The 27,997-nt window shown below is 46.7% G+C and overlaps 1 gene segment (V, D, J or C); it reads left to right on the top strand.

Annotated features, from left to right (window-relative positions):
- Window positions 1-7,303: 7,303 nt before the first annotated feature.
- Window positions 7,304-20,292, top strand: LOC132818610 (Ig kappa chain V region Mem5-like). The segment is given in 3 exon segments: window positions 7,304-7,363; window positions 7,550-7,879; window positions 19,419-20,292. Coding segments are annotated over 3 exon segments (708 nt in total).
- The last annotated feature ends 7,705 nt before the right edge of the window (window positions 20,293-27,997 follow it).

Genomic DNA, 27,997 nt, shown 5'->3' with positions numbered 1-27,997 from the left:
ACATCTCTGGCCAAGCCAGCAATGACTGCCCGTAGGAGTCATCGAATCATAGAATCCATACCGTGTGAAACAGGCCATTCAGACCAATGAGTCCACACCAACATTCTGAAGAGCATCCCACCCAGACTTGTCTCCCTACCTTATCCCTGTAAATCTGCATCTCCCATAGCTAATGCACCTAACCTACACATCCCTACATTTTCCCCAGTTTAGACATTATAATTTCTGCCCTATCTTTATCTTTTTATATAATGACTTTGAAACTTCCAGAGTTATGGTCACTATCACCAAAATCCTCAAACTACATTTGCCCATTCTCCCGACAATCCTTTTCCTCATTGACACAGGGAGCAAGTACCTCATTCCTGTTGGACAAGGAGCTGAGGCACCTGTAAGGCTAAATCCAGGCTGCATCGGCCTGTTCACTTTTGGTCACACCCTCCTGTCCCTGACCACTGGCCATAATTTGAAGTATTTAACCTACAAGGTGTGACTGTCTCCCCAAACACAGTGTCCAGGTAACTCTCCCCCCTCCTTGATGTGTCGCAGTGTTTGAAGCTCAGATTCCAGCTCATCAACTCTGAGCTGGAGTGCCTTGAGCAACCAACACTTGCTGTAGATGTGGTCACTCTGAGCTACAATGGGCTCCACCAGCTTCCCCATCGTACAATTACTACACATCGCCCGGCCCTGTATGTGGAAATTATTTGAGGAGTTTTTAATTTATATTTTAAAATTTGCTGCTGGTCTTTAGTTTTTAATCTGTAAAATATTTCAGTCCAGGAGACAGAGAATGTGCCAGCACAGGAGGAGGCTGTTCAGCCCCTCGTGTCAGTGCTAGCTGTTTACGAGCCTCAATCACAATGAACATCTCCATTGAATGTCTGTTGTCAGGAAGTGGTTGAGTCTGTTTTTAGAGACAGAATAACGGACAAATATGAACTGGTCCGAGAGAGTCAGTCTGGATTGACAAAGGTTCAGACATCTTTAACTAACCGGGTTACACTTTGTTAGGAGCTCACTGGTGTGGGATATAAGGGAATGTCGATGGCTATTGTCTATAGGGAATTCCAAAAGACATTTAAGAATGTTCCACAAAAGAAACATTGATTCAGACCTTACACTCCACAACCATCTGATGAAGGAGCAGCGCTCCAAACGCTGATGCTTCCAAACAAACCTGTTGCATTAGAACCTGGTGTTGTGTGATTTTTAACATTTACACGACAGTCCAACACCGGCATCTCCAAATCATGGAATTGGATGGAATTTGAGAAATGCATTTACCTTGGGTCAGGAATGGGTCTGTCTAAGAGACAGAGAGGAAGGATAATGTGCGTGTGTTCCAATGAGCCAGATGTGAGTAGTGGTATTCCCAGGGATCTGTGCTGGGACCTCAGCTTTTCACGATATTTCTCAATGACTTGGATGAAGAAACAGAGAGCCATATATCCAAGATTATTGATCACAGTGAGTGAGGCAGCTTGGAGGAAGTCACAGAGATAGGGAGGGTGGAAGAACAGGGAGCAGATTGAGAACAAGGATGAGAATTTGAAAATCGAGGTGTTGCTGGACCAGGAGCTTATGTCAGTCAGTGAGGATTGTGATGGTCATGGTGGAGTAGGGAGGCGTGGACAGGAGTATGGGGTGGACTTGGTGTGAGTTTGAACACTGACAGCAGAGTTTGGGATGAGCTGATGTTTACGGAAGTCAGTAGCTGTGATGTGGGCGTGGATAACATTGGAATGGTCTCAAAAACATGGTTGAGATTTTCAGTGGCTGATAATCGTGATGTGGAGGATTTGGGCCTCAAATCAGCCCCAAAGATGAGGCCAAAGTTGTAAAGAGTCTGGTAGAGCAGCAGACAGTGCTCAGGGAGAGGGATGGAGTTTGTACTGGGAGCTGAAGAGGATGGCTTTGATCCTGCCAATGTGTTTCCCAGTGAGCCTGGCTCCTCAGTCCTGACTGGTCTTAGCTGCTGTGATTGTCACTGATTGGACACTTATTATTAGAGATTCTGACCACAGCAGAAAGCCCCAGTGCAACAAATAACTGCAAAGACTGTCAGAGCGCAAGGTTGCAACTTCACCAAGAGAGGAAGTGAAAGAAGGAGCTCGGAGCAGCTGGGTGTTTGTTACTGAGACAGGAGAAAACTGTGAACTGTCTGCACTCCCTGGAATCTGACAGCACAGGAGGAGGCCATTCAGCCCATCATGCCTTTGAATGACCCAGTTAATCCCACTGCTCCCCTCTCTCTCCCCGTAACCAAGCAAATCTTTCTTTTATAGCTCAATCTCCAATTCCCTCTTATAGACCTCATGTCCACAGAGTGAGACTGCCCTGAACCTGGGCTTCAAATTGGCATCTCATTCATTCATTGGGAGACAAACTGCCTGGGCTGGGAAATGGAGCTCAGGATCCTGAACATTCCCTCTCCCCTCCTGAGGGACACTTCATTTGGTTTTACATATTCACCTGTGGGAAGTGGGCATCACCGGCTGGGCCAACATTTTTTACCCTGTCCCTAGTTGCCCTGGAGAAGGTGGTGGGAAGCTGCCATCTTGAATTGTTATCGTCCACAAGCTGTAAGTTGACCCACAATGCCAGCATTTTAACCCAGCAAGGCTGAGGGATCAGCGACATATTTTCAAGTCCGGATGCTAAGCTTTTTCGAGGGGAACTTGCAGCTCACAGTGTTCCCATGTATCTGCTGCTCTTGTTCTAAATGGAAGTGAACGTGGGTTTGAAGGGAAACCAAAAGAACTGCAGATGCTGTAAATCTGAGACAAAAATAGAAAGTGCTGGAAAAGCTCAGCAGGTCTGGCAGCATCTGTGAAGAGAAATCAGAGTTAATATTTCATACTCAACCCGAAATGTTAATTCTGATTTCTCTCCAAGATGCTGCCAGACCTGCTGAGCTTTTCCTGAAATTTCTATTTTTGTCCATGGGTTTGGAAGGTGCTATCTGAAGATCAGTGATGAATTTCTGCAGTGCATCTTATCGATAATACACACTGCTGCTATGGAGCGTCAGTGACGGTGAGTTTGGATGCTTTGAGAATGCGATGCCAATCAAGGAGTTTGCTTTGCTCTGGATGGTATCAAGCTTTTTGAGTGGATAAGAAAGACATAGGATACAATCGACATAGATAGGAAAGGTTTCAAGGGATATGTGTGAAACGCAGGCAAATAAGATGAGTTCACTTCAGAAAACTTGGTCAGCATGTAGAAGTTTGGCTTAAGGGTTTGTTTCTGTGCTGTTTGACTCTGTGACACTATCAATCTATGAATGTTGTTGGAGCTGCACCTGTCCAGGCAAGTGGGGAGTATTTGCTCACACTCCTGACTTGGTTGACAGGCTTTGGGGGATCAGAAGGTGAATTACTGGATGCAGTATTCCTAGCCTCTAACTTGCTCTTGTAACCACTGTGTTTCTTTGGTGAATACAGTTGTGTTTCTGGTCAATGACACCTCAAGAATGTTGATCGTGGGGATTCAGTGATGGTAATAGCATTGATTGTCAAGGGGCGATGTTTAGATTGTCTCTTATTGGTGATGGTGATTGGCTGGCATTTGCATGGCACCAATGGGAAATGTCACTTCTCAGACAAAACTTGGATATTGTCCAGATATTGTTGCATTTGCATGTGGACTGCTTCAGTATCTGAGGAGTTGGGAAGAGTGCTGAGCATTGTGCAATAAGAGTTTGCCTTGAGTTGCAATATCTGTTCGGAGTCTGTCCTATTTAGTACGGTGATAGTACCACACAACACAATGGAGGGGATTCTCAATGTGAAGGACAGACTTTGTTTCCACAAGGACTGTGTGATGGTCACTCTTACCAATACTGTCAAGGATAGATGCATCTACAGCCATAAGATTGGTGAGGATGGGGTCAAGCAACTTTTTCCATCTCTTTGGTTCCAGCTGCAGAGCCAGTCCCTCAGCTACATCCATGAGGAACCAACCAGCTCGATCAGTAATGCTGCTGCCGAGCCACTCTCAGTGGTGGACATTGAAACCCCCCCACACAGAGTACACTCTCTGCTGTCATCACCCTCAGTGCTTTCTCCAAATGTTGTTCAACATCCAGGAGAGACTGATTCATCAGCCGAGGGAGCAAGATATCTTGTAATCACCAGGAGGTTTCCACGCCCATGTTTAACCTGGTGTCATGAGTCTTCACGGGAGACAACTTTGAGACTTCCCAGGGTAACTCCCTTCTGGCCGTAGACCACTGTGTCATCAGCTCTGCTGGGTCTGCCTTTCTGGTAGGACAGGACACATGCAGGGACAGTGATGGTGGTGTCTGGGGCATTGTCTGTAAGGTATGGTTCTGTGAGTGTGACTGTGTCAGACTGTTGCTTGAGTCATCTGTGAGACAGCTCTCCTGAATTTGGCACTAGCTCCCAGATGTCAGTAAGGAGGATGGAGCAGGGTAGACAGGGTTGTTTCTGTCCTTGTCTTTTCGGTGTCTAGATCGATGCCTGTGGTCCGTCCGGTCTCATTTCTTTGTTGAAACATTGTCATAATTGATACAACTGAGAGCCTTGCTCGGCCATTTCAGAGGGCACTAGAGAGTCAACCACATTGCTAGAGGACAGTGCCGTGTACCCCGGCAGTACATTCCGACATCCCCCACTTCCCCATTCTGTATATGGAAGGCGGGAGCCTGCCAGCAGGATATTCACCCGCAGGATCTATCACAGCCCGTGTGCAATTCTGTCCCCACATTAAATCCACACAAATCCTGAATTCACATAACTCCTTCGATGTCCAAGCATTCCAAGAATGTTCACAAAGTTGCAGTAAGAGGGATGGGGGAGAGGGTGGAGGAACATAAGAACTAGGAGCAGGAGCAGGCAATTCAGCCCCTCGAGCCCACTCCACCATTTAATACAATCATGGCTGATCCCATCTCAGACTCAACTCCACTTTCCTGCCCACTTTCCATCATCCTTTAACCCATTACCCATTAAATATCTGTCCATCTCCTCCTTGGTGTGAGACAGGGAAGGGACCTCTCCATTCAGAAAAGACTGACCATGGAAGGGGAAGGAGAGGGGAAAGGATTGGAACATGTTGTGAATGGACAGGATGGGTCAGTGGGTCAGAGCCTCTCCTGTCTCCCCTCGAACTCACGCTGATGATCTGAGGATCTCCTCTCTCTGCTGGGCCTTCACGGAATGAGGTTTGTGTCCAAATCAGTCCCCAGTGAGAATAGGCCAACAGCACAGAACTGCCCTTCATTTGACCAGAATCTGTCCATCTTCCTGAGAAAGACCAAACCCTGGTCAACGTGGAAATAGGGCCTTACCCAAGGAGAAGACAGGGGTCAAGGGTTAACATCCATTAGTGGGGCAAAGCAGAGGGAGATTTATCCTGCATTCAACTGTCACCACCCAGGACACTGTCAGAAAGAGAGAGCAGTGAGGCAGAGAGAGAGAGAGATGGAGGGAAAAATAATGTGTGTGTGTGTGAGAGAGAGAGAGAGAGAGAAAGAAAGAAAGAAAGTGAGAGAGAGAGATAGAGGGACGAGCATCTGATACGGTGTAAGATATGTGAGGGGACCAAGAGAGAGGTAGAGGGAGGTAGAAATGGTGAGGTTGAGGGATAGAGAGAGAAAAACAAGATGTGAGACAGTGTGACTGAGAGGGATGGAGAGAGACAAAGAGACAAGGAGAGAGAGAGAGAGAAAGAGACAGGATGGGTGTGAGACTAAGCATGAAGAGAGTTGAGAGGGAGGGTAGGGTTGATTGTGAGAGAAAGAGATGAGTATGGGTAGATTTATAATGACAGAGAGAGAGGGAGAGAGACTGTAAATTGGAAGATAGAGAGGGAGGGAGAGAGAAAGAGGGAGGAATAGAGAGTGACAGGTAACAATTGGAGGCTGAGTGAGAGAGGGAGCGAGTAACAGAGACAGTGAGAGAAGGCGAAACAGATGATAAGATGTAGTCAGAAAGCATCAGTGAGTTGGAGAATGTGGCTATGAGACAGAGCGCGTGTGTGTGTGTGAGAGAGAGAGGGAGAGAACATGAAAGAGATTAACATTAGGAGAGAGAGATAGAGGTAGAGAGAAAGAAATGGCAGATGTGAGTCAGAGAGAGAGGGACAAGTCCTGGTCACCACACTCTGGGAAGAATGTGATTGTACCTGAGAGGGTACAGGGAGATTTTCCAGGATGCTGCCTGAATGTGAGCTTTGAGCAGTGAAGGCTCAAAAGGGACCTGATAGAGAGGGATAAGATTATTCAGGACAATGATAGGGTAGGTAGGATGGCACATTTTACATCAGTAAAGGATTTAATAACCTGGTACAGAGATTGAAGGTAACACAGACATGGACACGTAGAAACTTGGAGCAGCAGTAGGCCATTCGGCCCTTTGATTCTGCTCTGTCATTCAGTATGATCATGGCTGTATCAAGTTTTGAATGTCATCATTTTTTTGAGGGTCGGTGTGGACTAGTCGGGCCAAATGGCCTGTTTCCACACTGTAGGCATTCTAAGATCTATGGCTGATCCTCTCTCTCAAAGCCATATTCCTGCCTTCTCCCCATTCTCTTCAAGCTGTTAAAATGCAAAACAATTATCTCTCTCTTGTTTTCTTGAATATATTCAGTTCCTTATCCTCCACAGCCTTCAGTGGTAGAGAATTCCACAGGTTGACCACCCTCTGAGTGAAGAAATGTTTCCTCATCTCAGTCCGAAATGGTCAACCCTGTATCCCCCTGAGCCTGTGTCCCCTGGTTCCAGACTCCCAACCAGGGGAAACCTCCTCCCTGCCCAGCCCAGTTACAATTTTATATGTTTCAATCAGATCCCCTCTCATCGTTCTGAACACGAGGGAGTCCATAGCCAGGCGAGTTGGAGAGTGGGAGGAGAGTTGAGAAGAAATGTTTTCACCCAGAGGGTGGTGAGAGTCTGAACCTCACTGCCTGAAAGGCTGGTTGAGTCAGAAACTCTCGTGACAATTGGAGCAGTGTTTAGATATTCCCTTGTGTTGCTGTAGCCTCCAGGGTAATGGGCCAAGAGCTGGAGGATGGGATTAGTGTCATCAGATCTTTGTTTACCAGCACAGACACAATGGGCCAAATGGCCTCATTCAGTGCTGTTCACATCAATGACTCTGAGACAGAGAGAGTGAGATAGAAAGAGAGAGAAGAGGAAGTATGAGGACGTGGCTCTCTCTGCCTGATGCCATTTACATACTGAGGAACACCCAGTCAGACTCTCACAGGCTGCAGCTTTATAAAGCAGAGCCCAGTGAAGGGAGAGTTTATCAGGAACCAGGCACAGGGACAGGAGCACACACCATGATTTCACACATCCAGCTGATCTGGCCCCTGGCATTCTGTGTCGCAGGTACAAATCTCTCTCCTTCCACCTTGAATCTTTCGCTGCTCTCCATTTCACTCCAATTCCACTGACTTGTGATTGAAGGGAAAATGCTGAAACCAGAGGAATGCTCAGTGTCTCCAACAATCTCTCATTTGACCGGCTCTTTCTGTGACAGTTCTGACTTCACTGTGTTTCTCTTTGACCCCTCAGGTATCAGTGGGGACATCAGCATGACCCAGTCTCCCCCGGTGCTGTCAGTGGGACGGGACCAGACCGCAACACTCACCTGTACGGCCAGTCAATCTGTTAGCAACTATGTTAACTGGTACCAGCAGCGAGAAGGTCAGAAACCCTCTCTCCTGATCTATCGTGCAACAACTCGATTCACAGGAGTCTCCGAGCGATTCACCGGCAGTGGATCAGGGACCAGTTTCACCCTGACAATCAGCAACGTTCAGAATGAGGATGTCGCTGACTATTACTGTCAGCAAGGTTACAGCTGGCCTTACACGTTCGGTAAAGGAACCAAGCTCAGACTGAGTAAGTAAACCTCAATCCTCTGTTATTAACCCTGTCAATACTGAAACACACTTTCTAAAATACAGTTACTGATTTGTTGAAGGTGTTAGTGGGAAGCTGCAGTGAATGAAATGGTTGATTGAGGAGCACTGTGTCTAACAGGGTGTCCAGCTGTATTTCTTTACTTTCATGCCCTCTTTAAAAAAAGCAAGATATAAGTCAGTCAGTTTTACTCACTGTGTGGAGGAGCTCTGTCCATTTGCAGCCTGTGGTCCCATTCCTGCAGCATGGAGTGAAATCAGTGAGTAGCCTCCTGCCAGTCTCAGTGTGACGGACACGGGGCAGAGTTTGATGTGAGCTCTGGCTCCCTGTCCCAGTCTCTGATCTCACTGACCTCAGCAGCAGCAGCAGCAGCAGCAGCAGCAGCAGCACAGTGAGACACCGAGCTCCCACCTCCCCCAGCTTTAACTCTGCTCAATCACACAATCACAGAATTGTTACAGTGCACAAGGAGGCCATTCCATCCATCCTGTCTGGACTAGCTCTCTGAATGAGCAATTCACTGAGTGTCATTCTCCTGCCTTCTCCCTGTCACCCTGCATATTGTTCCTTTTCAGATAACAGTCTCATTCCCTTCGGAATGTTTCAATTGAAGCTGCCTCCACCACACTCTCAGGCAGTGCATTCCACACCTTAACCACCCACTGGCTGAAAATGTTTTCCCTCATCTCACTTTTCTTACTTTTTCAATTACTTTCAATCTGTGGCCTCTCGGTCTCAATCCTTTCACAAGTGGAATCATTTTCTCCCTATTTACTCTGTTCCAGGCCCCTCCTGATTTTGAATTTCTGGAACAATTCTCCTCGCTGCCTTCTCCAAAGACTTGAAGGTGCGGGGGTTGGACTGGGGTGGACAAAATTAAAAATCACACAACACCAGGTTATAGTCCAACAGAGGGTTTATTTGGAAGCACTAGCTTTCGGAGCGCCCCTCCTTCATCAAATGGTTGTCAGCGGTGCTCCAAAAGCTAGTGCTTCCACATTAACCTGTTGGACTATAACCTGATGTTGTGTGATCTGTAACTTTCTCCAAAGAAGGCAGTCCCAAATTCTCCAATCTATCTTCATAACTGATATTCCTCATCCCTGGAATGATCTTTGTGCATAAGTTTGCCAGCTCTACAAAACATTCACCTCCTTCCTGCATTATTCACATTATTTATGTCCCTCATGATTTTATAAACCTCTATAAGGTCACTCCTCAGCCTCCAGCACTTCAGGGTAAAAGATCTCAGCTTTTCCAGCCTCTAATGGTCACGGAGTCATACAGCGTGGAAACAGATCTTTCAGTCTAACTTCTCCATGCTAACTAGATATCCAAAACTGACCTCATCCCATTTGCCAGCATTTAACCCACATTCCTCTAAACCCTTCCTATTCATGTACCCATCCAAACATCTTTTAAATGCTATAATTGTATCCGTCTCCAACACTTTCTCTGACAGCTCGATCCGTACACGCACCACCCTCTGTGTGACAAGTTACCCCTCAGGTCCCTTTTGCATCTTTTGCCTCCCATCTTAAACCTGTACCCTCGAGTTTTAGATTCCCTTTCCCAAGGCAAAGACCTGGGATATACACCCTGTCCATGCCTGTCATGGTTTTATAAACATCTATACGGCCACCCCTCAGTCTCCGATCCTGCAGGAAAAATAATCTTCCGACAGTTCAAACCCTCCAGTTCCAGGCAACATCCATGTAAATCTTTTCTGAAGAATTTTAAGTTTAACAGCATCCTTCCTATCACAGGATGATCAGAATTGTTCACATTATTCCCAAATTTCCTGTACAGCTGCAAATGATGTCCCAACTCTGATACTTAGTGCAGTGATCAATAAAGGCAAGTATACCCAACACCTTCTTCATCTCCCTGTCTCCCTGTGACTCCACTGTCAAGGAATAATGCCCCTGCCCCTGCCCCTGCCCCTGCACCCTGAGGTCACTTTGTTGAGCAACACCCCACAGGGCCCCACCATTAACAGTACAAGTCCTGCCCTGGTTTGATTTTCCAAAATGCAACATCTCACATTTATCTAAATTGAACTCCATTTGTCACACATTTAGATCAGAGCGGTGCTGGAAAAGCACAGCAGGTCAGGCAATTTCCGAGGAGCAGGAAAATTGCCGTTTCAGGCAAAAGCCCTTTATCTGGATTCCTCTAGCCGAAAAGTCGATTTTTCTGCTCCTCGGATGCTGCCTGACATGCTGTGCTTTTCCAGCACCATTCTGATCTAAACTCTGATTTCCAGCATCTACAGTCTGCACTTTTGTCCATTTGCCACACCTCTGCCCATTTCCCCAAATGATCAAGGTCCCACTGTACTCTCAGATAAGCTTCTTCACTATCCACTGTACCATCAATTTTGGTGTCATTTACAAACTCGCCATAATTCCTATATTCACATCCAAATCATTTATTTAAATGATGAAAAGCCATGGACCCAGCACCAATCCTTGTGGCACACAGCTGACATCTGATCTCCAATCTGAAAAGCAACCCCTTACCACCACTCTCTGACTCCTATCTTGAAGTCATTTTTTTACCCAAATGGCTAGCTCCCCCTGGATCCCATGTGGCCTAACCTTACTAATCAGTCTATCATGTGGAACCTTGTCAAATGCTTTGCTGAAGTCCATATAGACAGTGTCTACTATTCTGCCTACATCAATCTTCTCTTCAAACAACCTTAATCATGTTAGTGAGACACGATTACCATGCACAAAACTGCATTGATTGTCCAAATGCATGTAAATCCTGTCCCTCAGAATTCACTCCAATAACTTACCCAGCAATGACATCAGGCTCACTGGTTTATAGTTCCCTGGCTTTTCCTTAAACAATGGCTAACATTAGCCAACCTCTCTGGTTCTCCAGAACCTCACTCATGGCTGTCAATCAGAAACATACCTCAGCAAGGGGTCCAGCAATCTCTTTCCTAGCTTTCGACAATGTCCTGGGATACACCTGATCAGGTCTTGGAGATTTATCTACCGTCTTGCACTTTAAGAAATCCTCTTCTGTAATGTGGACTTGTGTCAAGACATTACTATTTACTTCCAAAGTTCCCAAATTTCCATGTCTTTCTCCATGATAAATACTGACCTGGAATATTCATTTAAGACCTAAACCATTTCCTGTGGACCCACCCAGAGGTACATTGTTCATCTTCATGGGGCCCTATTCTCTCTCTAGTTACTCTTTTGCCCTTTTCTTATTTACCATAATTCTACCACTTTTGCCCTTGAGTAAGTTCAGGAATTGTTTGCCCTCCTTCAAATGTATCTCGACTATACCTGGTCCACATCCTCTACTATTCTTTTCAGGACTTTCCTGCCAACCTTTGATCCCACTTTATTCAGATCCAATACATCCATATCCTATAGAAGCTGGCATTTCCCCAGTGAAGATGTTTGACCCTGAAAAGGCCTTTGTTCTTTTTTACCATCACCCTCAACTTTGTGATAAAATGATCACTCTTCCTTAAGTGTCCTCTCACTGACACTTGATCCACTTGGTCCTCCTCATTCCCAAGATCCAGATCTCGCAGAGCCTCCTTTCTCATTGGACTGGAAACCTGCGGCTGGAGAAAATTCACATGGACACACTCTCACGACTCTGGCCCCTCTGTCCTTCACACTGCTACTACCCCAGTCTATATTCAGAAATTAAAGACATTCCACGCTCCCCCCCCAAAAAAAAATAATGACTATTATATTTGCAGGTCTCTGTAAATTCCTTGCAAATGTAGTCCTCTAAATCCATCCCACTGGGTGGTAACTTATTGACTGCACTAATGATTCTGTGGACATTGGTGTTCCTCTCTGACAGTTCCTCCTGACTCCCACAGCTCTGCCAAGTTAGTTTAAACCCTCTCCAACAGCACGAGTAGATCACCTCAAAGGAGCTCAGTGCCAGCTCTGTTCAGGAGCAGCGCTGTCTGGTCTATCCAGGTCCCATCTCACCCAGACCCAGTCCCAATGTCACAAGAATCTAAAACCCTCCCTCCTGGATCCTCTTTCCAGCCCCACAGACACTTGTGTTATCCTCCTGCTCCTCTTGTCACTTGCCTGGGGCACTGGGAGTAATCTGAAGATTTCTACCTTTGAGTTCCTGATGTTAATTCTCTCCAGCGCCCCCTAAATTCTAATTGCAGGACTACATCCTTTTCTCCCTCTGTCACTGGGACCGATGTGGACCAAAACTGCTGCCTGTTCCCCTCTCCCCTCAGGGTGCTTTGCAGTCGCTTAGTGACATTCTTCACCCTGGCACCAGGGAGACAACACGCCATCCTGGATTCCCATCTGCAGCTGCAGAAACACCTATCGATGCCCTCACTCTCAAATCTCCTTTCACGATCAGTCTTCCTTACACTAACCCCCCTCCCCCCCACTCCACCACCACCCCCCCAACAATATAGCTGAGTCACCAGTGGTGCCATGGACTTGGCTCTGGATGCACTCCCCAGATGAACCATCATTCTCATCAGGATTCCAAACTGAATCCTGGTTGGAGAGTGGGATGCATTCAGGGGATTCCTCTACTAGCTGCCTGGTCCTTTTGGACTGTCTGCTGCTCCCCCATTCCCTCACTCCCTGCATATTCTGAAGCTGCGGAGTGACCACATCTAGAAACGTGTTCTCCATGGAGCTCTCAGCCTCACGGACGGTCCGCACTGACACCAGCTGCTGCTCAAGCTCCGAAATCCGGAGCTTCAACTGCTGTCAATGACCACACTTCCTGTACTCATGGTATTCCAGGAGCTAGGAAGCATTCTGAAATTCCCACATGGATGCATTCTCTCTCCACTCTTTGGTTATCTCTTGGCAAAGTTCTGATGACAAACAGCTCCAGCAGGGCTCACAGTCCAGTGGGTTCAGTGTTCCAGGGTTTTGGGGAAACTCACCAGAAGTCTTTAAGAAATAGGAGCAGAAATCAGCCATTCAGCCCATTGAATCTGCTCTGCCATTTGATCTTGGCAGATATGCTTCTCACCCCCATTCTTCTGCGTTCAATCCCCTTTACAATCACAAACCTATCTATCTCTGTCTTAAATACACTCAGTGACTTGGCCTCCCCTGCCCTCTGTCGCTGTGAGTTCCACAGATTCACCACCCTCTGGCTGAAGAAAGTCCTCATCTCAGCTCGAAAGGGTCGGCCCTTCATTCTGAGGCTGTGCCTTGGTTACTGAGTCTCTCCTGATTATGGAAAAATCTTCTCCCCATCCACTCTATCCAGGCCTATCAGTATTCTGTAAATTTCAATAAGATCCCTTCTCATCCTTCTAAACTCCATCGAGTACAGACCCAGAGTCCTCAAGCACGCCTCATATGACAAGGCTTTCATTCCCAGGATCATTCTTGTAAACCCCTCCAATGCCAGCACATTGTTTCTTAGAATAGGGGTCCCAAATCTGCTCACAATATTCCAAATTCAGTCTGATGAGACTCTTACACAGCCTCAGCAGTACATCTCTGCTCTTGTATCCTGGCCCTATTGAAATGAATGCTATTATTTCATTTGCCTTCCCAAGCACAAACTGGACCTGCCTGTTAACCTGAAGAGAAACCTGAATGTGGTTTGTGCTTTAGATTTCCAAAGGCTTTCCTCATTTAGCAAACCATCTTTGCATCTCTTCTTCCTCCCAAAGTGCACACCCTCACACTGTCACACATTATATTCTATCTGCCACTTCTTTGCCCACTCTCTGAGCCTATCGAGGAGCTTTTACAGCCTTCCCACTTCCTCAACACTACCTGTCCCTCCACCTACCTCATGTCACGAGCAACAATGTCTTCATTTACTTCATCCAGATTGTTAATGTATAACGTGAATAGTTATGGTCCTAACATTGACACCTGCAGAACTCTACTCGTCACCAGCGGCCATTCTTCCTCACGCTCTGCTTTATGCCAACCTGCCAGTCCTCAGTCCATGTCAGTACATTGCCCCTAACACTGTGGGCGCTTATCTTATGTCAAATGCCTTCTGAAAATCCAAATAGATTACTTCCTCGGACTCTCCTTTGTCTGACTGGCTCATTGCCTCCTCAAAGAATTCTAACAGATTTGCCAGGCATGACGTCTCCTTGATGAAGCCATTGCACTTCCAATCCTCTGCAATTTCATCATTAAATTGAAGTCTAAAACCTTACCAACATCTGAGTCCTGGCTAACTGGCCTATCATGTCCCATCTTCCACCTCCCTCCCTTCTTAAACAGGGGTGGTATGTGAGCCATTTTCCTGTCCCTTGCCCCCACCAATTCCGTCCCCACCCCTCCTCCACACCCTGACTCCATTGATTCCTGAAAGATCATCACCAATGCCTCCACAATCTCCTCAGTGATCTCCTTCATAACACATGGGTGTAGTTCGTCCAGTCTGGGTGCGTTATCCACATTCAGACCTTCCAGCTTCCCCAGTACCTCCTCCTTAGTGATGGCCACTGCACTCCCCTCCGACCCCTGACAGTCTTGAATTACTGGTACACTGCTGGTGTTTTCCATGGTGCAGACTGATGCAAAGTATCTATTCAATTCCTCTGCTATTCCTTCATTTCCTGTTATTCTTTCTCCAGCCTCATTTTCCAGTGATCCATAGTCTATTTTTGACTCCCTCTTCCTTTTTATACACCTGATAAAACTCCTGCAATCTTCTTTTATATTACTGGCTAGATAACTCCCACATTTCACATTCTCCACCCTTAATGCTTTTTCAGTTATCCCCTGCAGGTTTTTAAAGGCTTCCTAATCCTCTGGCTTCCCACTATTCTCCACCACATTGTGTGCTTTTTCTTTTGCTTTTCTGCTGTCCTTGACCTCCCTCACCAGCCATGGTTGCCTTGTTCTCCCCTGAGTATGTTTCTTCTTTTTTGGGATGAATTCCTGCTCTGCTTCCTGAATTACCCCCAGAAACTCTGCTGTTTGCTGCCCCACCATCTTACCTGCTCGGCTCCCCTTCCAACCAACTCTGGCCAGCTCCTTCCTCATGTCTTTGGAGTTACCTTTACTCAACTGAAATACTGTTCAATCTGATTGCAGCTTCTCTCTCAAACTACAGGGGAATTCTATCGTATTATTGTCATGTATCCATTGGGATACTTTCACCTTAAACTCACTAATCAAGTTTTCCTCGTTACACATCACTGAATCCAGACCTGCCTGTTCCATCATGGCTCAACCACAAGCTGCTCCAAAATCCATCTCGTCGACATTCCGCGAAATCCTTTCCTTGAGCCGCGCTACGCAGTCCACCTATCCATTGAGGTCTGCCCTGATACTTTGTGTATGACTTTTCTGTCTCCTGATTGATTTCCTTCCCCACACCCTGATTACTGCTTGGAGACCTGGACATAACTTGCATCAGATTCTTTGTTTATTGCAGTTCCTCAACTCTACCCACACAGATTCTACACCTTCTGACTCTCCATCACTTCTTGCCATAGATTTAATTTCATTTCTCACTAACAAGGCAACACTTGTCCCTCTGCCCATCTGCCTGTCCTTTTGATGGGACATGTATCCTTGAATATTTAGTTCCCAGCCTGGATCCCCTTACAGCCATGTCTCTGTGATACCCATAACACCGTACCTGCCAGTTTCAATCTGCACTACAATCTCATTGTGTATACTGTGTGCATTTAAGTACAACACCCTCAGTCCTGCATTGACTGCCCTCCTTCTCATCATTGTCCCCTTATCTGCTGTGCTTTATGTTCGATTCCTGATCCTTTCTGTACTCACTGTCCTTTTACATCTTCTAGAAACTTGAATAACCTTTCCTGAGCCCTCCTCCACTTTAACTAGTTTAAATTCCTTAGAAACTCAATTTACCTCAATGTGTGGCATCACTATTACTCCCTTACTCGGAATGCTTTGTGCATTTAGATACAACCTCTGTAAGTTTGTACTATTATTGATTTTCCCTGCACTTTCATGGTTCCTTTGATGTTCAAAACTTCCATCCCTTTCTTTTATTTTTTGGTAACAATCAATCCCATCACTAACCGGCAATCCTACCTTCTCCTTTACCTTCCATTTTCTCATTTTCCATCCAACTGAACCAAATTCCTTTCTCTTTGGGTTGAGTTCAGGCCAATATTTATCGTTGAGCCAACATCATTATTACTCTTTGATCTCATTGTTTCTAGTGGGATCTTGCTGTGCAGAAACTGGCTGCCACGTTACTGACATTGCAACAGTGACTGCTTGTCAAACAAAACTGTCTGTAAATGTCTTTGGGAGAGCCTGAAGTGTTAAGGGCTGGATTGAAATACAATTAGAGTCAGAGGGATGGACAGCACAGAAACAGACCCTTTGGTCCAACTCGTCCATGCTGATCAGATATCCGAAATTAATCTAGTCCCATTGGCAGCATTTGGCCCATATCCCTCTAACATCTTCCAATTTACATATCCATGCATTTTAAATGGTGTAATTGTACCAGCCTTCACCACCTCCTCTGGTAGCTCATTCCATACATTTAACACCCTCTGAATGAAAACGTTGTCCCTTAGGTCCCTTTTAAATCTTTCCCCTGTCACCTTCAGCCTATGCCCTCCAGTTCTGGACTCCCCTGCTCTGGAGTAAAGATCTTCTCTAGTCACCTTATCTATGCTGCTCATGATTTTATAAACCTGGTACGGTCACCCATCAACCTGCAATGATCCAGGGAAAACAGCCCCAGCATATTCAGCCTCTCCCTTTCACGCAAACCCTCCAACCTCGGCAACATCCTTGTAAATTTTTTCTGGATCATTTTAAGGTTCACAACATTTTTCCTACAGCAAGGAGAACTGAATTACACACAGTATTCCACAAGTGCCCTAACCAACGCCCTGTACAGCCGCAACAGCTCCCAACTCCAATACCCAATGCAGTGCCCATTAAAGGAAAGCAAACCAAATGACTTTGTCACTCCCCTACCTTCCTGCAACTTCATCTTCAAGGAACTATTCTTCATGTTTTCGATGAACTGAGAGTCTTTCAGTTGTGAAAGATGCCATTCCATGGCACTATTGGATGAACAGCAGGTAATTTCCCCCTGGTGTCCCTGGTCAATATTTATTCCCCAGTCAAAATCACTCAAAATGTATTTCTCTGCTAATTATCACATGGGGTTTGGGATCTCGCTGTGCACAGTCTGCTGGAAAGATCCAGTGGGACATCCTGAGTTGGGGAAAGGTGGTACACAAATGCAAGTCTTTCTTTAAGGGTTGGAGTCTCCTGATCTGGATCCTCATCCATTGTCTGCGCACTCTCACTTTCCAGGAGTCATGGGGTCATTAGGAGCAGTGACCCTGTCTGACCCTAGGACACTGAGACTCTTTGCAGCCTCACCCTTGAGCTCAGCCCAATAGTGTGCAGCAAGGTTTGAAATATAATCTAGAATCTTCTACACAGACACACAATGTGACTCTTTCATGAAGTGTGTGGATTCGAGTCTGCTCCAATGTTCTTGGATAAAGTTCTCCTGATCTGTGGGTGATCGGAGGTTTGTTAAAGAGATATCGAGCTCCATCCCACTTTCCAGCTCTTGCTCCATAGCTCTGGAGGTTTTGCTGTTTGAAGTGAATATCCAAGTGTTTTTTTCAATATGATGAGGGTTTCGGCCTCTCCCACCCTTTCAGACAGTGAGTCCCACATCCCACCAACCTATGGCTGAAAACAAATACCTTCAACTCCCCTATAATCCTGCCCCCAACTGATTTCAATCTCTCCCCATGGTTATTGCCCTCTGTGCTGGTGGAAATCAGTCCTTCCTACCCACTCTGTCCAGGCCCCTCATCATTTTACACACCACCATCAAATCTCCCCTCAGCCTCCTCTGTTCCAACGAAAACATTCCCAACCAATCCAACCATTCCTTAAAGCTCAAAGTCCCCATTCCAGACAAACTCTTCCTCTGTCCTGGTCTCTCGAGAGATCACATCCTTCCTGTAATGTGGTGACCAGAACCATACACAGGTCTCTCACTGTGCTCTAACTGGGGTTTCATACAGTTCCAGAATAAACAAACTCTTTGCTTTCACAGTCAACCAAAAATGAGATAAGGGAGGTGATGGTCTAATGGTGTTATTGCTGAGCTGTTAATCCAGAGATCCAGGTAATGTTCTGGGGACCAGGGTTAGAATCCAGCAGATGGTGGCATTCAAATTCAATCAAAAAACATCTGCAATTAAGAGCCTAATGATGACCATGAAACCATCGTTGATTGTCATGAAAAAGCATCTGATTTCCTTATGTCATTTAGGGAAGGAAACTGCCATCCTTACCATGTGACCCCAGACCCACAGCAATGTGGGTGACTCTAAACTGCCCTTTGGGTGATTAGGGATGGGCAATAAATGCTGCCGATCCAGCAATGCCCTCATTCCATCAAGGGAAGAAGAAAAACAGTTTCTCCCATGTGTCTTCTGGAACCACCTCGCTGACCTGCATTCATTAATCACCATGGCCACATCTTCCAGCTCCACACACATCTGACTTCCAGCTTCAACATGATGAGAGACATTCCTTCATTATCTGAGAAACAGATAGAAACATCAAACACAGGAGCAGCAGTAGGCCATTCGGCCCTTCAAGCCTGCTCCACTATTCAGTATGATCATGGCTGATCATCCAACACAGATCCCTGTTCCTACTTTCTCCCCACATTCTTTGATCCCTTTAATCCTAAGTATATCTAATTCCTTCATAAATACACATTGCATCTAATTCCCTTTTGCTGGAAAAATGGATGACAATTATTGGGTTGTTATTTTTTGACCAGTATGGACACAATGGGCTGATGGGCCTTTTGGGTCCCTATGACTCTATTGTGATATATTATGAATAACTGGGTACCAAGGGCTGACCCCTGTGGCACCCTAAGTTGTAATTACCTGCCATTCAGAAAAAGACTCATTCTTTCTGTGCTGCCTGCCAACCAGTTCCCAATCCAAGTCTGTACATGAACCCCAATCCTCTTGTTCATTTGGTCTAGATCTGGAAGTCCCACCCTTACTCATTGTGGGAACAGATTCTGAACAGTCTGTCTCATCCTTCGAGGGCTCCCACTGCCCTGACACTGATTTCCCATCATGCCATTGGTTCCGATCCACTTTTACCAAAGCACCGCACAGTTTCATAAAATGAAAACTTTTACACTTGCTCCATGGTTCTCCATTTCCATCCCTACTCTCAATCTCACTGAGTTCTGATCACTGTCACTAAAATGCTCCCACATTGATAGCCCTTCCAGATGCCCACATTCATTCCATAACCGATGGTCCAAAACTGTCCCTTCTCTCTCTGCTGCTTCACCATCACCTTCTCAGGGGCAACTAGGGACGGTAATGAATGCTGGCCCTGCCAGTGACACTCAGATCCCAAGAAGCAATTTGAAAAGTGTCTGTTCTTTTGTTGACTACAAATGTTCAAAAAGATTGTATTGCCAGTGAATATTGTGAGGGTTGAATTCCCTTCAAATGGCAGGGATTAAAACTGTTTCTCTTGCCTTTCAGCCCGTGACAACTCTCAGCCCAAGCTGACCCTGCTGCCCCCCTCCCCGGAGCAGGTCAATGCCAAGGGCACTGCCACCCTGGTGTGCCTTGCCAACCATTTCTATCCCGATGAGCTGGAGGTGCAGTGGAAGAAGGACGGTGCAGTCATTTCGGATGGGGTTCAGACCAGCAACTACCTGCGAGCTTCGGACAGCACCTACAGTGTCAGCAGCCTGCTGACCCTCTCTGGGTCTGACTGGGAGTCCAACGCTCACTTCTCCTGTGCCCTCACCCACGTGACCCTCCCCTCTCCCCTCAGCAAGAGCATCAGGAGATCAGAATGTGTGTAGAGAGTGTGAGACAGTCCACAGAGGAGACACAACTTTAAATAGAACAGGGCTGAGCTGGCAGGACAAAGGTCATTGTCAGCACTGAATTTCAACTCTCTTCCTTCTCAGGACTGCTCAGAGAACCTTCTGAGGTTTGGATGTAAAAGCAGGTCATTGCGACAGTGTCGAGGGAGCTTTACGCTGTGCCAAACCCCATGCTGTCCCTGTTCTGGGAGTGTTTGATGGGGACAGAGTTGACTTGTGATGCCAAGTAAAATCTCTTGAAGTTGCTGAAGACTGTCAGCTGTACAAAACAATGTGAACCTCAGAATTCTCTGCTTCAGTAAACCAGATCTCCTTCCTGCTCAGCCACCAGTTCCAATTTAAGGTTTTGTCACTGTTTAACGGGACAGGATTCTCATGTTATTGAGCAAACCTCCACAAGTGTTTTCCTCAAGCTCCATTGTGGCTGTGAATTTGAACAGCCTCCTCTGTCTGGGCTGTTAATTGCAGGTTTTTTTTCTGTCAATGTGAATATGGAAAAGGGAATAAAGATGAAGATTCAGTCTCTGTTTCTGTGTGCTTTGGAAATAGATGACCTTCCCCGCCCCCCAGTTGATTGACCTGCTGAAATGCAGCCATTGTCAAGATTGGCTGGTTGGCCTGTCAATCAATTACAATCATCAATCATTAATCATTTCCAAATGATCCCTTTGGTCAGGAATTTATGCAGGTTACAAGATTCCAAAAAGAACAGAAACTGAAAGTTGTTAGGACTCAATAAGTACAATCTGATGCATTCCCTTTTCACTCTGTTGGTCCAGGCCCGGCTGATGGGATCGCACTGTGCAATCTCTGCTGTCTGTTGGGTAGCAGCTGAAACAATCTTCGGCCAATCACTGACATTGTCAGCTGTGTCTCTCTGAGGTAAAAACAAGGACTGCAGATGCTGGAAACCTGATTCTAGATTAGAGTGGTGCTGGAAAAGCACAGCAGTTCAGGCAGCATCTGAGGAACAGGAAAATTGACATTTCGGGCAAAAGCCCTTAATCAGGAATAGATCTCTATTCTTGATGAAGGGCTTTTGCCCGAAACGTCGATTTTCCTGCTCCTCGGATGCTGCCTGAACTGCTGTGCTTTTCCAGCACCACTCTAATCGAGAATGTGTGCCTCTCTGAGTGCGAGTGTTTAACTTAATGCTGCTTGGAGGGGTCTCTCTCAGTGTGGATTTGTTACTCAGAGAGACACCTACAGGCAGCGTTCAGTAACGCACCCACATTCGGAGACACCTGTCTGCAGCATGGAGTGTGATCATGTTCCTCAGTGCTACCTGTCTCACAGAGTGAGTGTGTTACTCTGTGCTGTCTGTAGGTGTCTCTCTGAGGTATGTGTCTCCAAGCGATGGATTGAGAATGGGCTTTGTGCTGGGGATTGAAGATTAGGCTTTAATCTTCTCAAATCATGAATGGAAAACAGGTCTGCTGATTCAGTCTGAGATGGCAGCTCACTCAGATGGCCAAAGTTAAAAAATTCAACAACTCCAGGTGATAGTCAAACAGGTTTATTTGAAAGTAGAAGCATTCAGAGCACAGCTTCTTCATCAGGTAGCTGGAGGGGCAGGATCATTGGACACAGAATTTATTGTAAATTCAGATGGCAGCTGAGAAAGGTGAATACTGAGAGTGTATTCTCAGTAAGTGAGGGATTTCAGAGGCAGTGGGCACTGTGCTCCCTAATGCAGAAATGTCGATTTTCCTGCTCCTCAGATGCTGCCTGACCTGCTGTGCTTTTCCAGCACTACTCTAATCTAGACTGTGCTCCCTAATGTGTTGCCCAATTACAAGGGGACTTTCTGAATCCAGGGTCAATCGTGGCTGCCTGCCCAGCCAATGCTGGCTCCCCATAGTCATATTTCAGTGGTTAATTAACCCAAAACAAGGTGCAGCAATATTACCTTCCAGGGAGGGGAGCTGTCTGAGGGAGGGAGGTTGAATTCTTGCAGCCCCAAGAGAGGTTGCGGTGGATTAATGACAGGTATGACCACCATGAAGGTGCCACCTTCTCTCCCCCTGCCCCAGCTGTGATGACCCTCAGGTTAAAAGTGTGACTGCTCTGGGATGATGACCACATTCCTGGGTGATGGAGGGAAGGTCAACCTCTCCCAAAGGCAGCACAGGCTGGATCGAAGGTGAAACAAGAGTAAGCATGGGGAGATTGAGGGTGACAGAAGGAGGGGGTTGGTTGGCAGGTTGTTATTCAGAGTCAGGTCCCAGAGTATCAGTCCTTCTGACATGCCCCTTTCTATCTGTCAGCCAGGGTTCCCTGATTGGGCAAAGTTAACTGTCCCTGTCAGAGAACTCATATTTCATCAAAAAGAATAAACATTTATTGAACAAGGAGCTCAAGAGCTAAATGACACGAGACAAAATGAATGGTTTGAAAGATTTCATTATGGACACCGCAAATGAGATTTGGTGAAGAACTTTTTCACTCAATGTGTGGTGGGAATGTGGAATGGACTGTCATAAAATCCCTACAGTGAGGAAACAGGCCATTTGGAAGAGTAACCTACCCAAGACCCAATCCCCTATCTTATTACTCTGCTTTTCCCCTGACGAATGAGCCTAACCAACACATCCCTGACCACTATGGGCAACTTAGCATGGCCAATTCACCTAACCTGCACGTCTTTAGATTGTAGGATGAAACCAGAGCACCCAGAGGAAACCTACGCAGACAGTTGGAGAATGTGCAAACTCCACACAGACAGTTGCCTGAGGCTGGAATTGAAGCTGCGTCAAAACACCCAAGGAGAAAGTGAGGTCTGCAGATGCTGGAGATCAGAGCTGAAAATATGTTGCTGGAAAAGTGCAGCAGGTCAGGCAGCATCCAAGGAACAGGAGAATCGACGTTTCAGGCATAAGCCCTTCTTCAGGGCTTTCCTGAAGAAGGTCTTATGCCTGAAACGTCGATTCTCCTATTCCTTGGATGCTGCCTGACCTGCTGCGCTTTTCCAGCAACATATTTTCTGCTCAAAACACCTAAACCATCCTTGACTTCGCTCCAACCTCTGCCTCTACTTCTGGCCCCTCCCACTCTGCAAACAAGACTGAGACTACATTTCCCAGAGTCACCCTGAGTCCAACTGCCTACCTGCAGCCAGCCAGCACACTCGCTCTCCCTCCTCACCCATCCACCCCCACAGTGCACCCTATCCTTCCACTTCTCCATCTTCACCTCATCCCCACCTTCCCACTCCCACACCTCACTCCATAACCCACCTCCACTCCAATCTCCTTTCTCTCCCACACCCATTCTCTCCCATTCCCATCAGCCTTTCCCCCTCCCCTCCTTCAGCCATCTCGGAGCCCCCTGAAAACCTCGTCCCCCACCCCAAGCCTTGCCCCTTATTTCCTATCCCCCCACGACCTCGAACTCTCTGAGTCCAAAAGGTCCATCCTGAGAAAAGGGCTCACATTCGTTCCCCACCTCAAAAAACCCCGCACCCACCAGGACGTGGAGCTCTTCTTCCGCCGCCTCTACCTCCATGTCTTCTTCTTTAACAAAAACTCCCAACCTCCCTCTGAGGACCCCTCCTCCCACCTTCAACCTTCCTCCTCCACTTGGTCACCGCCCCCCCCACCACCAGCTGTGTACACACCCTAGAGCTCTTCATTGCTGACCACTGATGTGACATCAGCCGCCTCAATTTCTCCACCTCCCCTCACCCTCTCCAATCACCCCTCCTCCAAACATGCAGCACTCCACTCTCTTCGTACCAACCCCTGGTTCACCATCAAACCCACTGACAAAGGCGGTAGTCTGGGGAACGGACGTCTATGTCGCAGAGGCCGAACCCCAACTCTCTGACACCACGTTCTACCTCCCCCTTGCCCATGACCCCACCGTGACCCATCAGGCCAAAATCACTCACACTGTCAGTGCCCCCATTGTCTCCAGTGATCTCCCCTGCACTGTCTCCAATCTCATAGTCCCCCAGCCCTGCACTGCCCAGTTCTACCTGCTCCCCAAGATCCACAAACCCAACTACACTGGCCGACCCATCATCTCAACATGCTCCTGCCCCACCGAACTCCTCTCATCCTACCTCAACTCCATCCTCTCCTCCTCACCCTCAACAACTTTTCCTTTAACTCATCCCAGTTCCTCTAAATCCATGGGGTGGCTATGAGTATGTGGATGGGCCCCAGCTCCCCCTGCCCCTTTATTGTCTATGCTGAACAGTCCCTCTTCAGTGCCTACACAGGCACTGTACCCCAGCTCTGCTACCATTACATCGATGACTGCATTGGTGCAGTGACCTGCACCCAGGCTGAACTCGAGCAGTTCATCGTCTTCGCCCACAACTTCCACCCTACCCTCAAATTCACTTGGTCCACCTCGGACACCTCCCTCCCCTTTACTGACCTCTCCATTCCCATCTCCAGTGACCGTGTTCAGATAGACATTTACTGCAAACTCATTATTACCCGGAATATACATTCTCCCACCCAGTATCCTGCAAGAACTCCATCCCATTCTTCCAATTCCTCCGCCTCTGCTCTATCTGCTCGGATGAGGAGACATTCCACTCCCAAGTATTCCAGATGTCCACCTATTTCGAACAACATGCTTTTGCTCCCTTTGTCATCCATTGCACAACCTCCATTTCCCGTTCCATTGCTCTAAACCCACCCCCCTCCAAAGAGAATAAAGACAGAGTGCCCATTGTCCTCACCTATCACCCAAACCAATTTCTGTATCCAACCCATCATCCTCTTCTGCCAACCCCAAACCCCACCACCAAGAATGTCTTCCTCACTCTACCCCTGTCTGCCTTCCACAAGGACTGTTCCCTTTGACAATTCTTGGTTTGCACCACTCTCTCCACCATCTCTCCTGAACCCCTCGGTACCTTCCCCTGCAAACGGAAATGATGCAAAGCCTGCTGGTACACCAACCCCAGCACCTCCATCCAGGGCCCCAAACAGTCCTTCCAGGTGAGACAAACATTCACCTGCCTCTCCTCCAACCTAGTTTACTGCATCAGGTGCCTGCGATGTGGTCTTCTCTACATCGGGAAGACCAAACATAAACTTAGGCAGTGGTTGGCTGTGCATCTCAGCTGGGCCTGTAGGGGTCGACCAGACCTCCCAGTCACCACCCATTTTAATTCCCCTTCCCACTCCCTTTCCACCATGACCATCTTTGGCCTCCTCCATTACCACAATGAACCAAATTGCAAATTGGAGGAACAATACCTCATCTTCCGCCTGGGCAGTCTACAGGCCAGAGGATTCAACACTGAGTTCTCCAATTTCAAACACCCTCGCTTCCCATTCCCTGACTCCCTCCCCAACCCCTCCCATCTCTTCCATTCCTCTCTGCCACCAAACAGATTCATTCCTTCCATTGATGAACCAGGTCGTGTCCTCTGCCTGTCTTCATCTATCCCCATTCTCCACCCTGGCCCCGCCACCCCTTTATCTGCAGCTCCGCCATTCCTGAAGAAGGGTTACACCCAAAACATCAACTTCTTCACCGCCTGATGCTGCCTGGCTTGCTGTGTTCCTCCAACCGCCTGCCTTTCATTGAATGGAACCAACAGGAAAGGGCTGGACAATCAAGTGTCAGGGCCATCATCAAATGGGAATGGGACACACTATAGATAGATGCATTGAGTCAGTCGATCACAAAGAGGTGACCAAACTGAAAATGAAACACTCATACACAGTGGACGGAATTTAATATCAGAAAGTGTGAGACCATGCACTTTGTTCGGAATAATCGAAAGGCTGACTATTATTTAAATAGTGAGAGATTCCAACAAGGATTCCAATTGCATATTTCCTGTAGCAGCAGATCCATTGAAGATCACAGTTTCATTTGGAGTTTGCCCAAGTTTCTGTCCAGGCTGATGCAGCACGGTCTACCAGTGCTGCTCCTATTGGGCTAAACACACGAGGGAATCTGATGGGCACTTTCTCTTTGTGATGACAAAGGGAGAGATTTGGTTTTAATGTGATGGTGGCCAGAGAAATTAGTCAGTGGATGTAGTTCCAGCTGAGCAGAATGTTCTGATGTTCATGATGGGATTAACCTCAACAGTTCCCACTTGCCTTTACATCGACAGTGGGGCAGGAAGTCAGTACTGACACCATCTACGTGTTTCACAGAATGAACAAACAGCACACTGTGAAGACAAGCAAAAGTCCCATCAAAGTACTTTTCTTATCACAAGGGACATTTTCATTGTGGTGCCCTCAGTACCCTACTTCTAAAGTTGCACTGGCTCTCTATGGGTCTCTGCAGATTGAGCCTGTCAGCTCCAAGCAGAGTCCCACTTTACGTTTTACTGATCAGGGACAGTGAAGCAGCTGCCCTCTAGTGGCGAGAGAGCGCTTGCACGGCTGCTGAGGATTATGGGTAAAGTCCCCTTCCATTCGCGCCCACACAAACCAGCAGCCACTTCAGCTGCTTTATTGAAAACCACAAGCTTTCAAGGCGCTGTTCTTTCAACGGTGGAACTGGACACACGATCAAATGAGTTAGGGGCAGAGGAAGGAGATTCATCCTCTTGAGCCTGCTCCCCATGGCTGACCTGATTATTCCACATTCTTGCCTTACTCTGATAGATTCTCGAAAACAATGGCTATCTACTTCTTCACTACAAGCATTCAGAGGTTTCATTTCTATGTTTGATGAAGAGTTCCAAAGATCTATGACCTTATGAAAGAAAAAAAAACTGCTTATCTCGGTCTTCTATGAGGGAACTTGTTTTAATTTGATGTTCTCCCCGAAAAGGAAACATGCTTTTCACATCCACGCTGTATTCTATGTTCATGTTGATATGGAATCTGCTTTAATCAGCTGCTCTCTCATGAGAACAGCAGCCTATCCTGCCACCTTCAGTGACTGATGCACATAAACATCCAGGTCCTACTGCCCCTACACCCATCCATACTTGTACCCTTTAGTTTGTTTTGTCTCTCCACGTTTTCTTTCCAAAATGAATCAGTGACATCTCTTTCCATTAAATTGTTTCTACAGCCGTCTGGTCATTCCATTAACTTATCTACATCGTTTTTGAAGTTAGACACTATCTTCTTTATCAACCGTAATACATTCAAGTTTCATACCATCAGCAAAGTTTGAAGTTATGCCTTGTACACTCAGGTTAACATTGATTTAAATATTTTAAATATTTTCTTTTTTAAAAATGAACTATCTGATAAACTATTGTAAATTAAACCTCAAATTTATTGCCCATCTCTAGTTACTCGTACTGAGTTCTGAGCCAGATTATGGGGACTTTAAGAATGAATCGCGTCACTGTGTGCGACTGGAGCCACAGACCGGGTGATAACTGGGTTCCCTTGTCCAAACTACATTCATGAACATGACATTGAGTTTCATGGGGTTTTTTTTTGTTCAGATCCCAGCACCTTCCTTCCCAGATATTACATGGCTCACTACTGCCCTCTCCAGGACAATTAGGAAAGGGCAACAAATAGCAGCCACTTTTGTGCCCGCCCATCCCAGGAGAAATCAAAATAAATGAAATACTCTTCAAATGATCAAAGTGGTGAGGCTTGAATTCATCTTTTTGGAATACTTGAGCCTAGGCTGGAAATAAGCCATGACGTGGGTGAACCTGGTTTGTCAGACTGAAAGGTGGAGTGTCCTTCAGATTGACACTGGGATCAGACACAAAATGAATTACACTCAAAGACCGAACACACAGCTATCAAAGTGGGTCACCAAACTGCAAAGAGCAGCAATTTATCTGGGAGACCTCAACAGGTATCAGTGGGTGTAAGTGCATTCGGCAGGCAAGTGTCAGATATTGTTGAACACACCAGAAACACAGTCACACAGAAAGGGAAGCTATTGGGATAGAGCAGGGAAACGGGAATTACTGAATTTCTCCACTGAGAGCTGGAAGGGGTTTTCTCAGTTGCAACTCCTCTGAGAATGATAAAAGTTGAAGGGCCGTTTATATTATAAACAACACTGCAGCGCGCAAGAAAGGATGTGGAGTGACAGATCTCCTTTAAATTGGAAACAATATCAGAAATAAAGGTCAATGTGATTTTGGATTGAATATTGAGAGTGAGGAGATGGAGGGGAGAGTGACCATGGCAGCTGTCCTGAAGAATGGTTAGGTCATGGCTAGAATGGTGCACAGTTAGGGGCTGCTTTGAGGGACAATACATTATGGGTAATGGACAGGGGATCAAGGGTCACAAGAGATGTGCAGGATAGCAAATG

This window comes from Hemiscyllium ocellatum, chromosome 9 (genome assembly GCF_020745735.1).
Source record: "Hemiscyllium ocellatum isolate sHemOce1 chromosome 9, sHemOce1.pat.X.cur, whole genome shotgun sequence".
NCBI lineage: Eukaryota > Metazoa > Chordata > Chondrichthyes > Orectolobiformes > Hemiscylliidae > Hemiscyllium > Hemiscyllium ocellatum.
Note: the sequence above shows the minus strand (reverse complement) of the source record. Positions and strands in the feature narration are given on the sequence as shown.